The sequence below is a fragment of the Necator americanus genome, chromosome II, assembly GCF_031761385.1.
Source record: "Necator americanus strain Aroian chromosome II, whole genome shotgun sequence".
NCBI classification, from domain to species: domain Eukaryota; kingdom Metazoa; phylum Nematoda; class Chromadorea; order Rhabditida; family Ancylostomatidae; genus Necator; species Necator americanus.
In genome coordinates, this window is record NC_087372.1 from 34,102,022 (window position 1) to 34,116,016 (window position 13,995).

At 41.8% G+C, this 13,995-nt stretch overlaps 3 protein-coding genes across 4 annotated transcripts in view; 1 reads left to right on the top strand and 2 right to left on the bottom strand.

The window, feature by feature from the left end:
- Nucleotides 1-22: 22 nt before the first annotated feature.
- Nucleotides 23-5,575, bottom strand: RB195_020366 (uncharacterized protein; the record flags this gene model as incomplete). Of its 2 annotated transcripts, none has more annotated exons than XM_064188631.1 (6): nucleotides 23-1,265; nucleotides 1,881-1,956; nucleotides 2,044-2,195; nucleotides 2,303-2,415; nucleotides 3,794-3,907; nucleotides 5,441-5,575. In XM_064188631.1, 6 exons carry the CDS (start codon nucleotides 5,573-5,575, stop codon nucleotides 23-25), a joined length of 1,833 nt encoding a protein of 610 aa, XP_064044512.1. The 2 variants fall into 2 exon arrangements, with proteins under 2 accessions (XP_064044512.1, XP_064044513.1); XM_064188632.1 differs by having other exon boundaries at nucleotides 23-1,571.
- A 260-nt stretch (nucleotides 5,576-5,835) lies between these two features.
- RB195_020367 (uncharacterized protein) lies at nucleotides 5,836-12,816 on the top strand (the record flags this gene model as incomplete). The annotated part of the gene is made up of 16 exons (XM_064188633.1): nucleotides 5,836-5,861; nucleotides 5,923-6,149; nucleotides 6,268-6,371; nucleotides 6,726-6,795; nucleotides 6,872-6,987; nucleotides 7,046-7,179; nucleotides 7,626-7,761; nucleotides 8,037-8,135; nucleotides 8,222-8,264; nucleotides 8,387-8,487; nucleotides 8,562-8,720; nucleotides 11,908-12,051; nucleotides 12,154-12,196; nucleotides 12,249-12,381; nucleotides 12,451-12,612; nucleotides 12,678-12,816. The coding sequence occupies 16 exons, from the start codon at nucleotides 5,836-5,838 to the stop codon at nucleotides 12,814-12,816; spliced, it is 1,836 nt and encodes a 611-aa protein (XP_064044514.1).
- Nucleotides 12,817-13,109: 293 nt separating this feature from the next.
- The window catches only part of RB195_020368 (uncharacterized protein), a gene marked incomplete at both ends in the record, with an annotated part of 2,732 nt that continues 1,846 nt past the window's right edge, over nucleotides 13,110-13,995 (bottom strand). Inside the window, 3 exons of the mRNA XM_064188634.1 lie at nucleotides 13,110-13,163; nucleotides 13,227-13,308; nucleotides 13,755-13,843. Of these exons, the coding sequence (XP_064044515.1) occupies nucleotides 13,110-13,163; nucleotides 13,227-13,308; nucleotides 13,755-13,843 (225 nt within the window). The remainder of the gene's footprint in view (nucleotides 13,164-13,226; nucleotides 13,309-13,754; nucleotides 13,844-13,995) is intronic.

The following is a 13,995-nucleotide window of genomic DNA, read 5'->3' on the forward strand; positions in this document are numbered from 1 at the left end:
CCCTTCGGGTTCCGGAGAGCTGTCATCCTTGTCTTGCGACTGGCGAAGTCTCGGCGGGCATAGCGGATGCTTTTTCCCGCCTCTGCTGCTTCAGCCAGCACTTCTGCTCTCCTTTAAAGTCTTTCTTTATCGCCTCTCTGCAAAGCCTTGCGAGCTCGGACGTAAGCTCTTGGTTCCCTGCGGCTCGTGCTGCTCCACGCTGGCGTATCAGCTCAAGAGTTTCAAGAGACAGGCGTCTCTTGGTTGTTTTAATACTCTCAGCCTTCTTCGCGCAGTCATGAAGGTGTTTGACAAGCCGGTCGTATTCCTCGTCGATGTTGTCCATTGCGGAATCTTCCCAAAAGCCGGCTAACGTAGCGAAGAGATCCCAGTTGATGGTAGTTCTGGGATTTCTCTTGCTGAACTTGGCGGCTTTCTCTGCTCTCCGCGTGAAAGAAAATCTTCCTCGGAGGAGGCGATGGTCCGATCCCGTATAGAACTTTGGTACAACAGCGACATCCGTCAGGCAGAACCTTTTATTGACGATGATGTGGTCTATCTCATTACGGTACCCTCCACCGGGTGACTCCCACGTCCAGCGTAGAGAGGAGGGCTTCTGGAATTGCGAGTTCCCATGGATGGTCTTAGTCGTCATGATGAACTCGGAAAGCCTCTCCCCCTGGTCATTCCATTGTAGGCCGTGGGTCCCGATGTGAAGTTCCTCCGGCGTTCTTCTTGGGCCAACTTTGGCGTTGAAGTCGCCAATTATGACCTTGTAAAAGGCATGATCTTCTCGGTAGAACTTCTCCAGGTCCATATAGAAAGCTTCGACTTCTTCTTCTTCGTAGCTTGATGTTGGAGCGTAAGCGACGAAGATAGTCAAAGCCGGTGTGGGACCACATCTTCTCATCCGCAGACGTCCGATTCGGGTCGTGAGTTGTTCGAAAGAGTCGATGTTCTGTGCCATACTCGTGTTGACGAGGACGCCAACTCCACCAACACCTCTACTGTCGCATGTTCCTAAGAACAGTTCTTCTCCAGTTTCAAATACAGCGTTGAGAGAGTGACGTCGTCTCGTCTCGGTCAGTCCGATGACGTCGTACTTGATCTTCTTGGCTTGCACCATCAGATCTTCGATGGCCGCTTCCGATGCAAGAGTGCGTGCGTTATAAGTACAGATCGTCATCCTAGTCCTTTTCCGTTTCGGTAGCCTACATGACTCCTGCAACCCCGTCCTACCTGGCGCTACCGTACCAGGCTTTCTACCGGAGTCAGGAGACTCTTTTCTATTACTGTTTTTTGCATGAAATTTAAAACCCACGGGCAGGTTGCAAGCCTCTAGTCCCATGGGTTTTTGGGAGAACTTCCGTTCTCCCAGAGTGGACATGTGGAGCTTATTTGTTGGAGGCGACTCCAAACCGCCTCCCTTGCACCTCCCAGTCAATTGATTGCAGGCTTTTGGCCGGACCGACGTGCGGGATACAATGATTTTACGAGTCAGTCCTGGCACAGCAGAAGCAGGGAGTCCATCCCCTGAATCCACCTGCGTCTCTGGGCAAGCACAAGGTCGCTTTTGGTCCGCGGTTAGCCCCCTATCCGCCACCTGGGGACGCGCCACGTAGCCTCGCGACTAACCGGCTGTGATCCCTCTAGTGAGGGAGATCCGTGGGGAGTGAGGGAGAATCTCAATATAATACAAAAGGAAATTAGGATTAGGACAAAAGTGCAAAAAAAAAAACAACAAGAAAAGCTGCATTTCACATCTACTCATTCATATTTGAAAATACTTAAAATTTACTAGTTTCCAAAAATTTCGGAAGCAGGAAGGCGCAAAACACAAGGCACAAAACGACAACTGATTGTATAAAGTTATCGCTTGCAATCAATGGAATGGAACTCACAAAAATCGTTTTTTCTCGTCAGCACGACAATACCCATTGTCACATTCTGGAACACAATCCAGTGGTGAAGCGCAGTCTGAAGACATACCTTTCGGAGATCAGCAATAATTCCACCAAGAATTAACGAAGAAAATATTAGCAAAAACGGCAATTTTTAACCTACTGCTTTCGTAAACAAGCTCATACTGATCTTCAGGAAATTCTCCTCCCATTGACATACTTGGAGGTACAGTAGGAATCATAACTTGCTTCCGATGAGGTAAAGAATAGATATTTTGATTGTCGTTATGAAGGCGTTCTACATCTTCTGGATCTCTTAAAATAGTGATGTAATGAACCGTTGTAAGACAGTCATGTCAGGCATTACACCAAGGTGTCGGAACGATGAAAAAACCAGGGAAATAGTGAATGATTAGACTTACGATTCGCTTTTCGGAATCCGAAGCAAATATCGCCCACTCGGCTGAGTTTTCAGTACTGGAATTCGAACAGTAGTACTGGAGCAAGATGCTCTAGAGGGCGCCACTTCAGCAACCTGTGGATATAAATTTACAATAAAAATAAAAGAATGATGTATCCTTTTTTCGGTACAAGAAGACATCCAAAAATGAGAAGACATGACATCTAACTACCTACATCCGCGAGCAATACAAAATATTCCAAAGAAATAAACCAGTTGACAAAACTTTTCAATCATTTTTCATCGAATATAGTAGGGACAAAACGCCATGAAGCACGGTGCCGTTGAGTAAGCGTTTGCTCTCGAAGCGGTGCTGCGGAGCGTAGCGGCTAGAATCTAGGGGATCTTTACTAATGCTATTCCTCGCTGTAGTTTGCGAGGGTCCCAGTTCAATTCCAACCGCTATCTTCCGCACCGCTTTGAGCGTGGCTGCGCTAAGCGCACCGTGTTTTATGACTTTTGACTCTACTATTTGTACAGAACGGAGTCCCCTTTGGATGCATTCGCCTCCAAGGTGTTTTTTCTTCTTGAGTGTAAGGGGATCGATAGGTCGATTTCATCAGCTGTTGTTTCCCATGCTAGCAACTGACTAACAGAGATTGTTTATGTGGATGTTCTAGAGAAAGCTAAAAACATCGATGTGAGAAGCATCCGAACATTGAACGCAAGTGTACAACCTTAACAATAGCGTTAAATCTTGACCTTTAGTAGTTGTCACTTCTTTCATTCGGAAATGGTATCGTTCGAAACATAGATAAAAGAACACCAACAACTTGTAACCTTTGCTTTGAGTTGCTAAATATCACCTGTGAAGGGTTTGTTAAACAAAAGAGAACATAAACTTTAGAGAAATACTAAATGTTGATCGGATTTCTAAAATTTTTCGAAGTTGTTTGAAACCTGGTGGTTAAATAGGGAAAGTAAATTAATGGCTACTATCTCGCAGCGCTTTTCATCGAGGCAGCGGTTTTCAGTGCTTCTCACATCAGAAACTAAGAGAATATATACTGCGCAACAGTTGCAATCGATGCCAATATGTAAGTTTTCATCGCAAACGTGTACAGAACAAAAGAAGAAAGAGTACGTGTTTTGCTTTTGTCAAGCCTTACATTAAGAGAAAAGTATTTCGAATGCTCTAAAAGATATCACAAATTTCTGGGTCAGTGCCTTAGCACTAATCACCACGTAAACTCTGATATTGACGAAAATTAATGAAATGACCTTTTACATAGTTACTCTCTTCATTTTAGCAAAAATATCGACCCGTATTACGTGTAACTTGATGGGGTATTTAAATCGTAAGGAAATGACAAAGTTGCATAGAATCTAACGCCGTATTCTCGAGCAAAGAAAAGGTCGAATAGCACTCCGAGTAATGTGTAAAGCATAACGTTGGGCGGAACCGAATATGCGATTACAAATGTGCAATCAAATAAACGAATTAAGCACTTACAAGTCTTGAACGTGGACCACTCTGTTGAGACATGATTCGAGTGTAGGCGGATGATGGTGTATTCATTGAACCATGAGGGAGAATACATTTGCTTTGGGTGGAAACAAGCTGTCGCTGAAAAAAAAATTAAAATTAGTAAATATCTGCATGTGTGCAGGAGTTCACTTATGTTTTTTACTCTTTACATCTTTACTTACTCATAAAACAGAAGATCACTTTCACCAACAAAAAATAGATGCACAAAAGGAACTAAAAAATGAAGGACGTACGAGGTAAGTTTTTTTAGAAAGAAACTGTCCAACTAGAGAACAGGTTCAACGCTACCTGTATAGACGTATGTTATAAATCCGCAAACCAAAAACCAGGGTTTCGTTTTTGTTGCAAGAAGTTTAAATAGCGAGTCACAGAATAAAGTAGAAATAAATTCGTCGAAAATGTTACAAACAGCTGTGCATAGGGAAGTATTAGAAACAAATCTTTAATAATTTAGGATAAAAACACATATGAGTTACCACGTAATGCATGTCTTCCTCATTTTAAGACAAGCTTCTATGAAAAGTTACAACCATTACAATCTTGAAGTAGCATAAAATAATTGCAAACAAAAAAAAAGATGGAAAATAACTAACACAAGATGTTTGTGCATGGATTCAAAAGCGCAAAAAAAAAACGAACATCAGTACAGTACGAATCATCAAATTTAGTTTTTTAAAGAAAAAGCATTGAATCTTCAGAACAAGTTTGATTCTTCGAGAAAAATCGGAGTAGAGGAAGATCTAGAGACGACAGCGATACTTCATCGTACTGTGAGTTAAATCCCTCCCTAATTCAAGGGTAAGCTAGCAGAACGACGCTTTTGATGCATTAAGAACTAAGAATTTCTAAAAAGATCTCAAACTTAGCATAACTCGTAAATTATTCTACGTCTGCATCGGATAAAACGTACTATGACCCCTTATAGACATTATCGATGAACTTCGCAAAACAGGACACAAATGAAACAAGTTGAAGATAGATAAAAAGTAAAGAATTAGAACTTTCGTGTCGTTCCTGCTCACATCCGTATGAAAAGATGTTGGCGTTTATGAGGTTCTTTGCTAGAGGAGATATACTTAGAACTAGTATGTGATGCATTGTAAGGTATTATGCCGGAGTTTTTCATTTTTCTTTTTCGCTTAACTCTCATTCTGCTGGATACTCTAAGAACAAAAAGAAAAGGAACAAATTTAAAATAATTTGCAGCAAAAGATGAGGAGAAGAGGAGGTGATGTACCCATTAATTCTAGCCCGCAAAGTCTGTTGGATGAAAATAAACCTTTTTATGCTATATTCTACGGCACATTGTAACATAGTGATATCGTTCAATAAATAAATAAATAAATTTATTACACTCGTTCAAATTGTCACTACTTCGAGACTAAAAATTACAAAAATTGTTGCAGTAGGATTTAAGAGAATGAAACTAAGAATGTAAATAGCGTTCTTTTTTCAAAACATTGTGCAAAAAAGCGAAGCAAAAAGTAAATTAATAGTGTAGACAAGTGTCGGGACATTTAAGAAATATCTATATCTCATATAGTGATATCTCCCAACATGTAACAATATTTGAGAGGCAGAACAGGAATAAATTAAAAGAAATCAACATACCGTCAGAGGTGCAAACTTGCCACCGCCATAATTTGCTCGCAATCGACTTAATTTTGGAACATGGAACCGATGTGTGACGAAGGAGTCACCGTCACCACTATTTCCCCGAAGTACTGAAGCTCTACGAGGCAGCATTAAGCAAACCTAGATCTGGAACACAGGCAGTTTTCACTGTGTGCGGATGAAAGTAAGAGTTTGCAGACCCTCAAACAGAGTTCTTAAGAAAAAAAAAACTGTCCGCACCAAGTGCAGATGACAAGATGAACAAATAGAATAAAAAGCGGAACAAAAATCAATTTTCTTGGACAAAATCAACGAAACTGGTCCAACGATTGGAGCACATTCTAGAGTTGTAGCGCGACAAATAAGGTTTCGCCTTAGTTTCTTACGATGTTATGTATAAGTGGGATATTTCATCAATGTATGTGTTGTTTTTACTCCACTTCTGTGATTTCATCCACTCATTCCTATTCGTTTTGTAGAATGACTTCAAAAGGGGATCAGTCAGCAAAGAAAAGGAAGAAGACAACGATTGTGGATTTGGAGAGCGAAAGCGATGGAGATATCGTCGTAGTTGAAGAGAAACGTCCTTCTACCCAAATACGCAAGCCAACTAGGGATTCTGGGGATAACGCTGTTCCATTCTACAGTCAAAACTTCCATCCAATGTTCCACACCCGTAGTCTAGAAAGAGCTGTCAAGAAAAAAGGTGGGTTCCTATTTCTTGCTGCAGATATAGCACCCGAAAATATGGTATACTAGGAAGGTTTTGTTTGGTGTGAATCTGACTTAATTCTGTCTTATCCTAATATCTCTTCCTTAAACAGAAGCGTGGACGAAACCGAAACCTGAAGTTCATTGTCTTTTTTTCGCTGGTTCTGCACCGAGGAAGACTGAGGACTTGGCTGTTAACCCCAGAATAATTGAAAAGGTGTTTGAATTTGATTTCTCTTACTGACTTATTTCATGTATATCTCAACAAATTCAAGTTTCTTAATCTGAATTGACCTTGGACGGTTTAGTCTCGTGTATTTGATATGTGCTTTCTGCATTTATTATGTACATACTTGACCGCAGTGACATCATGGAGCTATCAGGGGTTAGAGGGAGAGTGAGAGAAAAGGAAGGTGTTAATTGCTCTGGATAAGCTATGATCACTCAGATCAACGCGTGTTCTTCTTATTACCTTTTCGTTTTCTGACACCTAAAAGTGTTTTGAAGTTTTATCCTGCTGCTTCAAATTCTTACTTTTAATATCTCTTGTTACTGTCTTCATTTTGTTTAGTTGAAAGTGCAACTCTCCAAGAGGAATGACGGTAACAAACTGCTCTTGGTAACTGGACCAGCTGGTTCAGGTACGAACTGGTTTATCATTGATTCAGTACTTTCTTCTCGTGTAACTCTATTCTGTTACTGCATTATTGGGTTTAGGGAAATCAACATCCATTGAAGTTGTGGCACGTTCTTTGAGCTTTGAAGTCCTCAGATGGGAGAGAGATTCGGAGCTGGAGATAGTAACTGCCGGAGAAACTTCGTACATAAAGGAAGTAAGGATTCTCCTCTTTCTCTTCTTTTAATAAGGAAAACCTCATCGAATTATTCCAGGAAAATGAGATGAATTCGTTCTTACGATTTCTACGAAAGAGCACGCTCCCTGAGAAACTTCGACGACACAGACGCCGAACTCCCGTACTGGGACGATTATATCACATTCAAGATTTGCCCACCATTGCGTATAAGTAAGCTATTATTAAGCCGTCCACTTGCTTTGTTCACGATATCAGGATAATCACACAGTTATTTGTCATGTTGTAATGCGTATGCAGTAAACATTGTAATCTAAAAGAAAATGATGATCTTTCTTTTCTTTAACGAGTTAGTTGGGCCCTAGACAAAGAACATTTCTTCTTCCTCTCCAGAAGTTTGAAACTGATGATTTTATCCCCATATCTCTATTTTTTCATTATTTTATTCGATGATTTCACTTAATGCTCTGCCTTAAAGTGCGATCAGAACTGCTTGATTTGTGCCGCAATTATTTGAATGGTCGCTCTGCAATGGGACTCTCGCTGACTCCAGCCGCGCTCTAGAGGGTATCTAGGGTCGCAAAGCGCTACTCTGAGCGCAAACACTCACGCAGAAGCACCAGAAGCTAAGCTGTTTTTACTCGATTGTCTTTTTTCAGGGATCCCGTGCAATTTCGCCAAGATATCTCTAGTCATCTTCGCGAATCGAATGACTTCATCGTTTTTGATCTCACTTCACAAGACTCTTCATGGACCATGTCTCCGAAACGGATATTTACGAAATCATTTATCAAGGTAAAAGTTTGCAAATTCAAGTATATGTTTTAAGCCGTGGGACGGGCGTAGCGCAGTCGATAAATTGGTATCAGACTTGTCTTAGAGAATAAAAACACTGACTTGACACATCGGCTAGCACCTTCAAGTCTTTATATAGGCCAGTTACGTGTTCGTTAATCTCAAACGATTCTGAATTGAAGTGAATGTGGTGGCGCATCCTAAGCGGATTGATTGACGTCAGACACGTTATCGTTTATCCTTTATATTTTAAGCCCTAACAGATATTATTTTAGAGTTTGGGTATGTCAGAACTCGAGTTCTGTCCCATAGCCAGTACCTTCATTCGGAAAGGATTAAGAAGAGTTGTAGATTGCCTAGGTTTTCACAATAGGGTTAGTCATTTTTTACATCCTTTGCCGCATGTCGCACTCCTTATTTTGCGAGTGTTCAATGCAACTTCTAATTGTTAAATTTCTAGCTCTCCGTGCAAGACTACAAAGCTGTCGAGAAGCTCACAAACGGTTCGATTTTGTTTATATATATATATATATATATATATATATATATATATATATATATATATATATATGTAGTGGATGAGGGTTCGTTTATGTAAATGTGCACGGTTTTTTTTTGTATTTAGGGGACATTCGAAGTGCCATCAGCATCATTCAGTTCTCGCTTCTCTGTAGCCGTGAGAAATTTGCTATTCCTAAAGTGTTTGAAGCTACATCTAATGACGAAGTATGCTAACGTTTGACTTGTTTTTCGTCCACTACATCAACACTATTTTTTCCTAACATCCAATCAGATTTCAGTTGTTCCATATGCTGGGTGTGTTGCTCTATGCTAAGCGAGAAAAAGAAGGCTCCAACTTCTCAGAGATCGAAATGGCTGTTCGTGAGGATCTGCGTCGTCCACTTCCTACCAGAGACATTAATGATGTTCTCGATATGTCTAAAGCTTCTGCAGCTACTGTAAGTAAACTTTCTCTATATTTGTTGTATCGGATACAATATGTACTTGTTCCCATGTTCATGTGTTTGCTTCTTTATTAAAGACTGGGCTCTGCTAAAGTAAGTAGCAAAGAAACCGAGGGAAAAATGTAATTGGGAATCCCTTAACAGCGCTCCTATTTCTTTAAATCATGTTTTTTTTTTTCCTTAGTAGCTGTAGCCTACATGGCTAGATCTTCTAAGGCTGATGCTTAGGTTTAGGGGCGCCGACTAACTTAGTTATTCACTTGCAGAAACAATAGCGCGGTTGCTTGCCCTCCTTCTTCAAACACATTTTACCCGAAACCATGTTTTTACCTGTTTCTGTTCGTAAATTTTCCTCTCAAAATGGTGATCCGCTTTAGCCTAATTTTCTGGTCAACCTTGATGGGGATTCTCTATTGGTAGCTTTCAGACACGTCCTAGAAGGTTAACAGTTTTTTTGACTCACTGCATCTAAGATTAATTATGTAGTACTGATCATATCGACACCTCCGACATTACGAGATTTCGGAGGAAGCCTAGCTAAAAGTGAACTACTGTCAAGATTTACCACCGCCTTTACAAAATGTTGCAAGATGACTCAATGATCCATATAGGTTGGGCGCTGACTTGTGGTGAAAAGTAAGCTCGCCATGGTAGAGCTGCTTAGTGTGGAGAAAAGTCTATCTGCTACTCCAGCGTATACACTGCCTCAGTACCCTCAGAACGTCTTGGACTTTGGACCAGGGTGACAAGTGCACTACTCGCCATGGAGACGGTCGTCGTCGATGGAGAATGAGATGGGACTCCCAGGTGGCGCGACTTGTGCTGAGATCGACCACATACTCACCGGAGGTGGTGTCTACTTGACATCTCAGTAGTACCATCCTCTTGTAGTGGTTCTAATCATTGTCTCTTTCGTGCGAAAACACCCCTTAGTCACACGATGGAAAAGATCAGATCTGCTGTTGGCAACGAAAGAGGAAAGAACTAGTATACGATGATTGCATACTCGAGGACTCTTTGTCCCAAGGTGACTGAGACATCGAGAAGGACTCAAACGTGGAGTACGAGCTGCTGTTCAGAGGATTGGGAGCCTGTGGTGAATGTGATTTGATGCTACTCACGACAAACGTGGATTCAATTTCAAAGATTGTTGGAAAGAAGAAGAACTTTGAGGATTGATCCGAATGCATCGCACGTTGAGTGCTTAGTAGCAAACATTAGCTGCAGAAAAGCGTTGTAAGAGGATCCTTCGGAATATAGGTGGAAGAAGATTCTGGAAGCAGCACAAAGAAGAACGAGTCTAAAGGAGTGCCGCAGGGACCTCCGCGATTATAATACTTCGCAAACAATCTTGCAGAGCGAAGACGTTATCCGTACCTGGATGGAAATTATCACGGATAGGTTCTACTCGAACCTTTTCCGTTCAACTCCTGTGTCATTTCCACTGGCTAAGTTCCAACACAGATTCTTCCTTCAGATGTACCAGTCGCTATCAAGAGAATGAAACCTATCACAGCCACCGGACCTGACTTTACATCAGCAGACATTCTTCGGGCTGTCTTATCTTTAGAAGACAGGATCCCAGACCAGTGGGTAACCTTGGGAACCGTACTTATTTTTAAGAAAAGCGACCGAGTGGACCTTCGGGACCGTGCGATATGCTTGCTTGCGTCCTGTACAAAGTATTCAACAAAATCATTCTCACGCGTATATCTAGGACGCTGAATGAAGGATGAAGTCCAGCCTCAAGAATAAGCTGGATTCCGTCAGCGTTCAGCTCCGTGGACTACATCCAGACCGTGTCGAGGGTCGTAGAGGTTTGCTGGAAATACCGCCTGCCCCTTGTCCTAACTTTCGTCGACTAGGGGAAAGCCTTCGACAGTGTAGAAACGAATGCAATACTGTCAGTGCTGGTCGACGCATCGTATATGAGGACATTAGCCAATTGCTACGATCGATGCTCCACTACAATACAACTTTTCCATCGCTCCTCACCATATCTATTGGAAAGGGGGTACGATAAGGCGATACAATATCGCTGAAGCTGTTCGCGGCTGCATTACAGTGGCCAACGAAATCACTTGCCCTGAGAAGAAAAGGGCATGCGGGTACACGGAAGATTCCTCTCAAAACTTCGTTTTACAGTCAACATCGTTCTTCTTTGGAGAAGTGAATACGAATGAAGAAGAGATGATGCTCAAGGAATTGAGTGAAGCAGAGAAGAGAAAAGGACTACGAATAAACGGAAAGAAGGCACAGTTCATGAAGAACGTCTGCGAGGACGGATGAATACAACTTGAAAACTCCCTGATCGTGGAAACTTTGTCATACGTCTACCTTGGACGTTCTATGAATATGGAAAACGGCTTGAAGGAAGAACTGAATAGAAGGATGAGAGTAAAGCGGGCAGCATTCGCAGCCGTCACAGACTGACGGACCATGATCTTCGTGCCCATCTGTTCGACTCGACAGTTCTTCTAGCGCTCTGTAACGCAGCGGAGACGTGGGAAGACACCGCTGCCACGTCTAGGAAGCTACTCATCAATGTCTGTCACGAAACTTGTGAACATCTTGGATGACAATGACGAGGGAACGAAACAAGTGGAAAAGATGCTGAGGCCCACAAGTCCAGTGAAGACGGGCCATCTAAGTATCTAAGTAGGTAAGATTAATGAAGAGGTTCTTGAGGAACGCCTTCATTTTGCGACATCCCCCGCGGTCCACAAATTTTATCTTTCGCGCAAGGATGCGAACACCCCCGAAATCTCTCTCTCTTAAATATTATTTCAGACCCCTGATTTACTTTGGAGTGCTGATACAGGTGAGAGAGGTCCGGCAACGACTGCATGATCGATCGGCAGTTCAGAGCCGATCTAGTCCCAACTTAATATTTCATCACGCCCGTCCAGTGAAGACGGGCCATCTAAGTATTGGAACGAACAAATTCTCTGTCAAACTTTCCATCTTTCAATCGCCCAAAATTGTAGTTTATCAGAATCCAAGGGGATTACAAGTTACGTTAACCAGTTTAGCACTATCTGCCATCTTCTTTCACGTTGTTAGTTTACACTGGAAGAACGTACCCACAACTTTCCATTTGAGAAGTGCAGTGCATTCTAATTGTTAGCAGCGACTGCGTAGACAGGCAGTGACGATATATACATGATTACATCCTTTTTAGGTCATGATGTTTCTACATGAACATGAACCGAATTTTTCGGGTTCTATTTCTGCAACGCGAAAAGTTTTCGATTCAATGTCGCTTTGTGACTCCATGTCATCAGACTGGGAGACACGTCAAATTAGCCAAGATTTCGTCTCTCAGGTCAATATCATGCTTTGTTAATAGATGCACTCGTTCAGAAAAAAAGTCAAATTTTCCAATCTTTGAATCCTTGACGAATCTTTGACGAAAGCTTTATTTTAGATATGCGCTCGGTCCACAATGTTTTACAACTACAAAGCTAACAGTAGGTGACTGTTATGCTAATCTCTTCTTTACTGTATTTTCTCTCATCTCAGGATTAGCCCGTGGTCTCTATAAGTACAGCCTTCCGAAATTTATTCGACTGTTTAACTACACACGGTCTCTTAAGGAAGAAATGACCGATGTAATGAAATGTTTTGGATCGTGCGATCAACACTTTGGTGAAATGTTCGTCTTTTTTTCGTTAGATTTTCGCAGCTAATCATTCCTGTAGCGCACAAATATTACTCCCTTCAGAGATATACCGTACATCTCTGTGATAAAATCTTCGCTGACTGGAAGTCAGTATCGACTAGCAAGCTATCTCACAAGGCCTTGGAACTTCACTTGGAACATTGATAGATCTCTCTGGGATCATCAGATTGCGTCTGATCCTTCGTATCGTATTGCGCAGCTCAGGTATGAATACTGCGTTGTTCAGAATAAAACGTCTCCACCCTGTTTCTAACGGTACATTTGTTAAGAGAAAGCGTTGACGATGCTTTTTTGTCTCAGCCTTCACAATTGCACGATGATATTGATGAGGAGACCTTCACGATCGAAGACTCGGAAAACGGTACTGATAGTGATGACAGCTTCGAAGACCCGGTTACATTCAACTAGAACGGATGTGGTGTTGTCATTTTAGCGATATTCAAGAATTATGATCTCTATCTCTTAACGTAGGATTATATCCCCTCTAAAAGTTGAAAACTAAGGATATTATTGCATATTTATTCCTCAACTTGATTGGCAAATCAAAGTGCTTTAGGTGTGCCTATTGTAGTCTTACACTGGTAATTGAAAGCGGTGTTATTGATACCTCGCTATTGTGTCATGTTGGTGTGCACTTAAATTTTGAATAAAAAGATATTCGTGATCAATGATAGCATCATCTCGATTAACCCAGGATATATTCAGTATTGACTATAGTCGTCATCGTCCTCATTGTCGGTTGCATCTATTCCGACCTAGAAAATGGAAAGAGCGAATGGTTGTTAATCTTTCATTTCCGTTATTCTAACAAACACTACCTCTTCATAGTCCTTCTCTAATGCTGCCAAATCTTCTCTAGCTTCGCTAAATTCTCCTTCTTCCATTCCTTCGCCAACGTACCTGGAAGAAGCAACTTCAAAACTGCATCTTTTCTGTGCTGCAGGGAAAATTCCCAATGGGTACGTGTTGCACTATGTCATTTTGGATTTATTGACGAGCCGTAATTGTGGGTACTTGTAGACATTCCCGAAAAATCTAATTTTCTGCAAAATGATGATCCGGCTCAACTTCTTGTTTTTCATGTCAGATTTGCGCTGTGTCCCTCACTACTGGCACATATAGAACCAGCCTGAATGTCCGGCTAAAGCCGGTGTTTAGACTTATCCTGCACTGACATATATAGAATGTTATGTCTATTTGTTGGATGCTGTTGCAGTAGGTCATTTCATTAAGTTAACCCTATCAATTTCGTAGACTTGAACTTGAATTGTACTGTGCAGTCACATGCGCACCAGTCATTTAATAAGAAAAGACTTCTATAAAGTTTGACTAGGTTAGCGCTACACCTCGTCGCGAATGGCCGAAGTTCGGCTCTGAGTGGTTGGACATCTCGTTCGACCTCAGGGCAAGACTTAAGACACTGGTGCAATGGGATCTAGGCGATACAGTCTCTAAGGGTATCTTTTTCCGAAAGTGAGAACTGTCGTATCCGAACCCCTGATGATCGAATGATCATTGGCAGGACTCAGATTTTCACCGTGAGGACCGAAGCCCAAGGGGATGAGGGGCATGTGTGGCAGCAGAGCG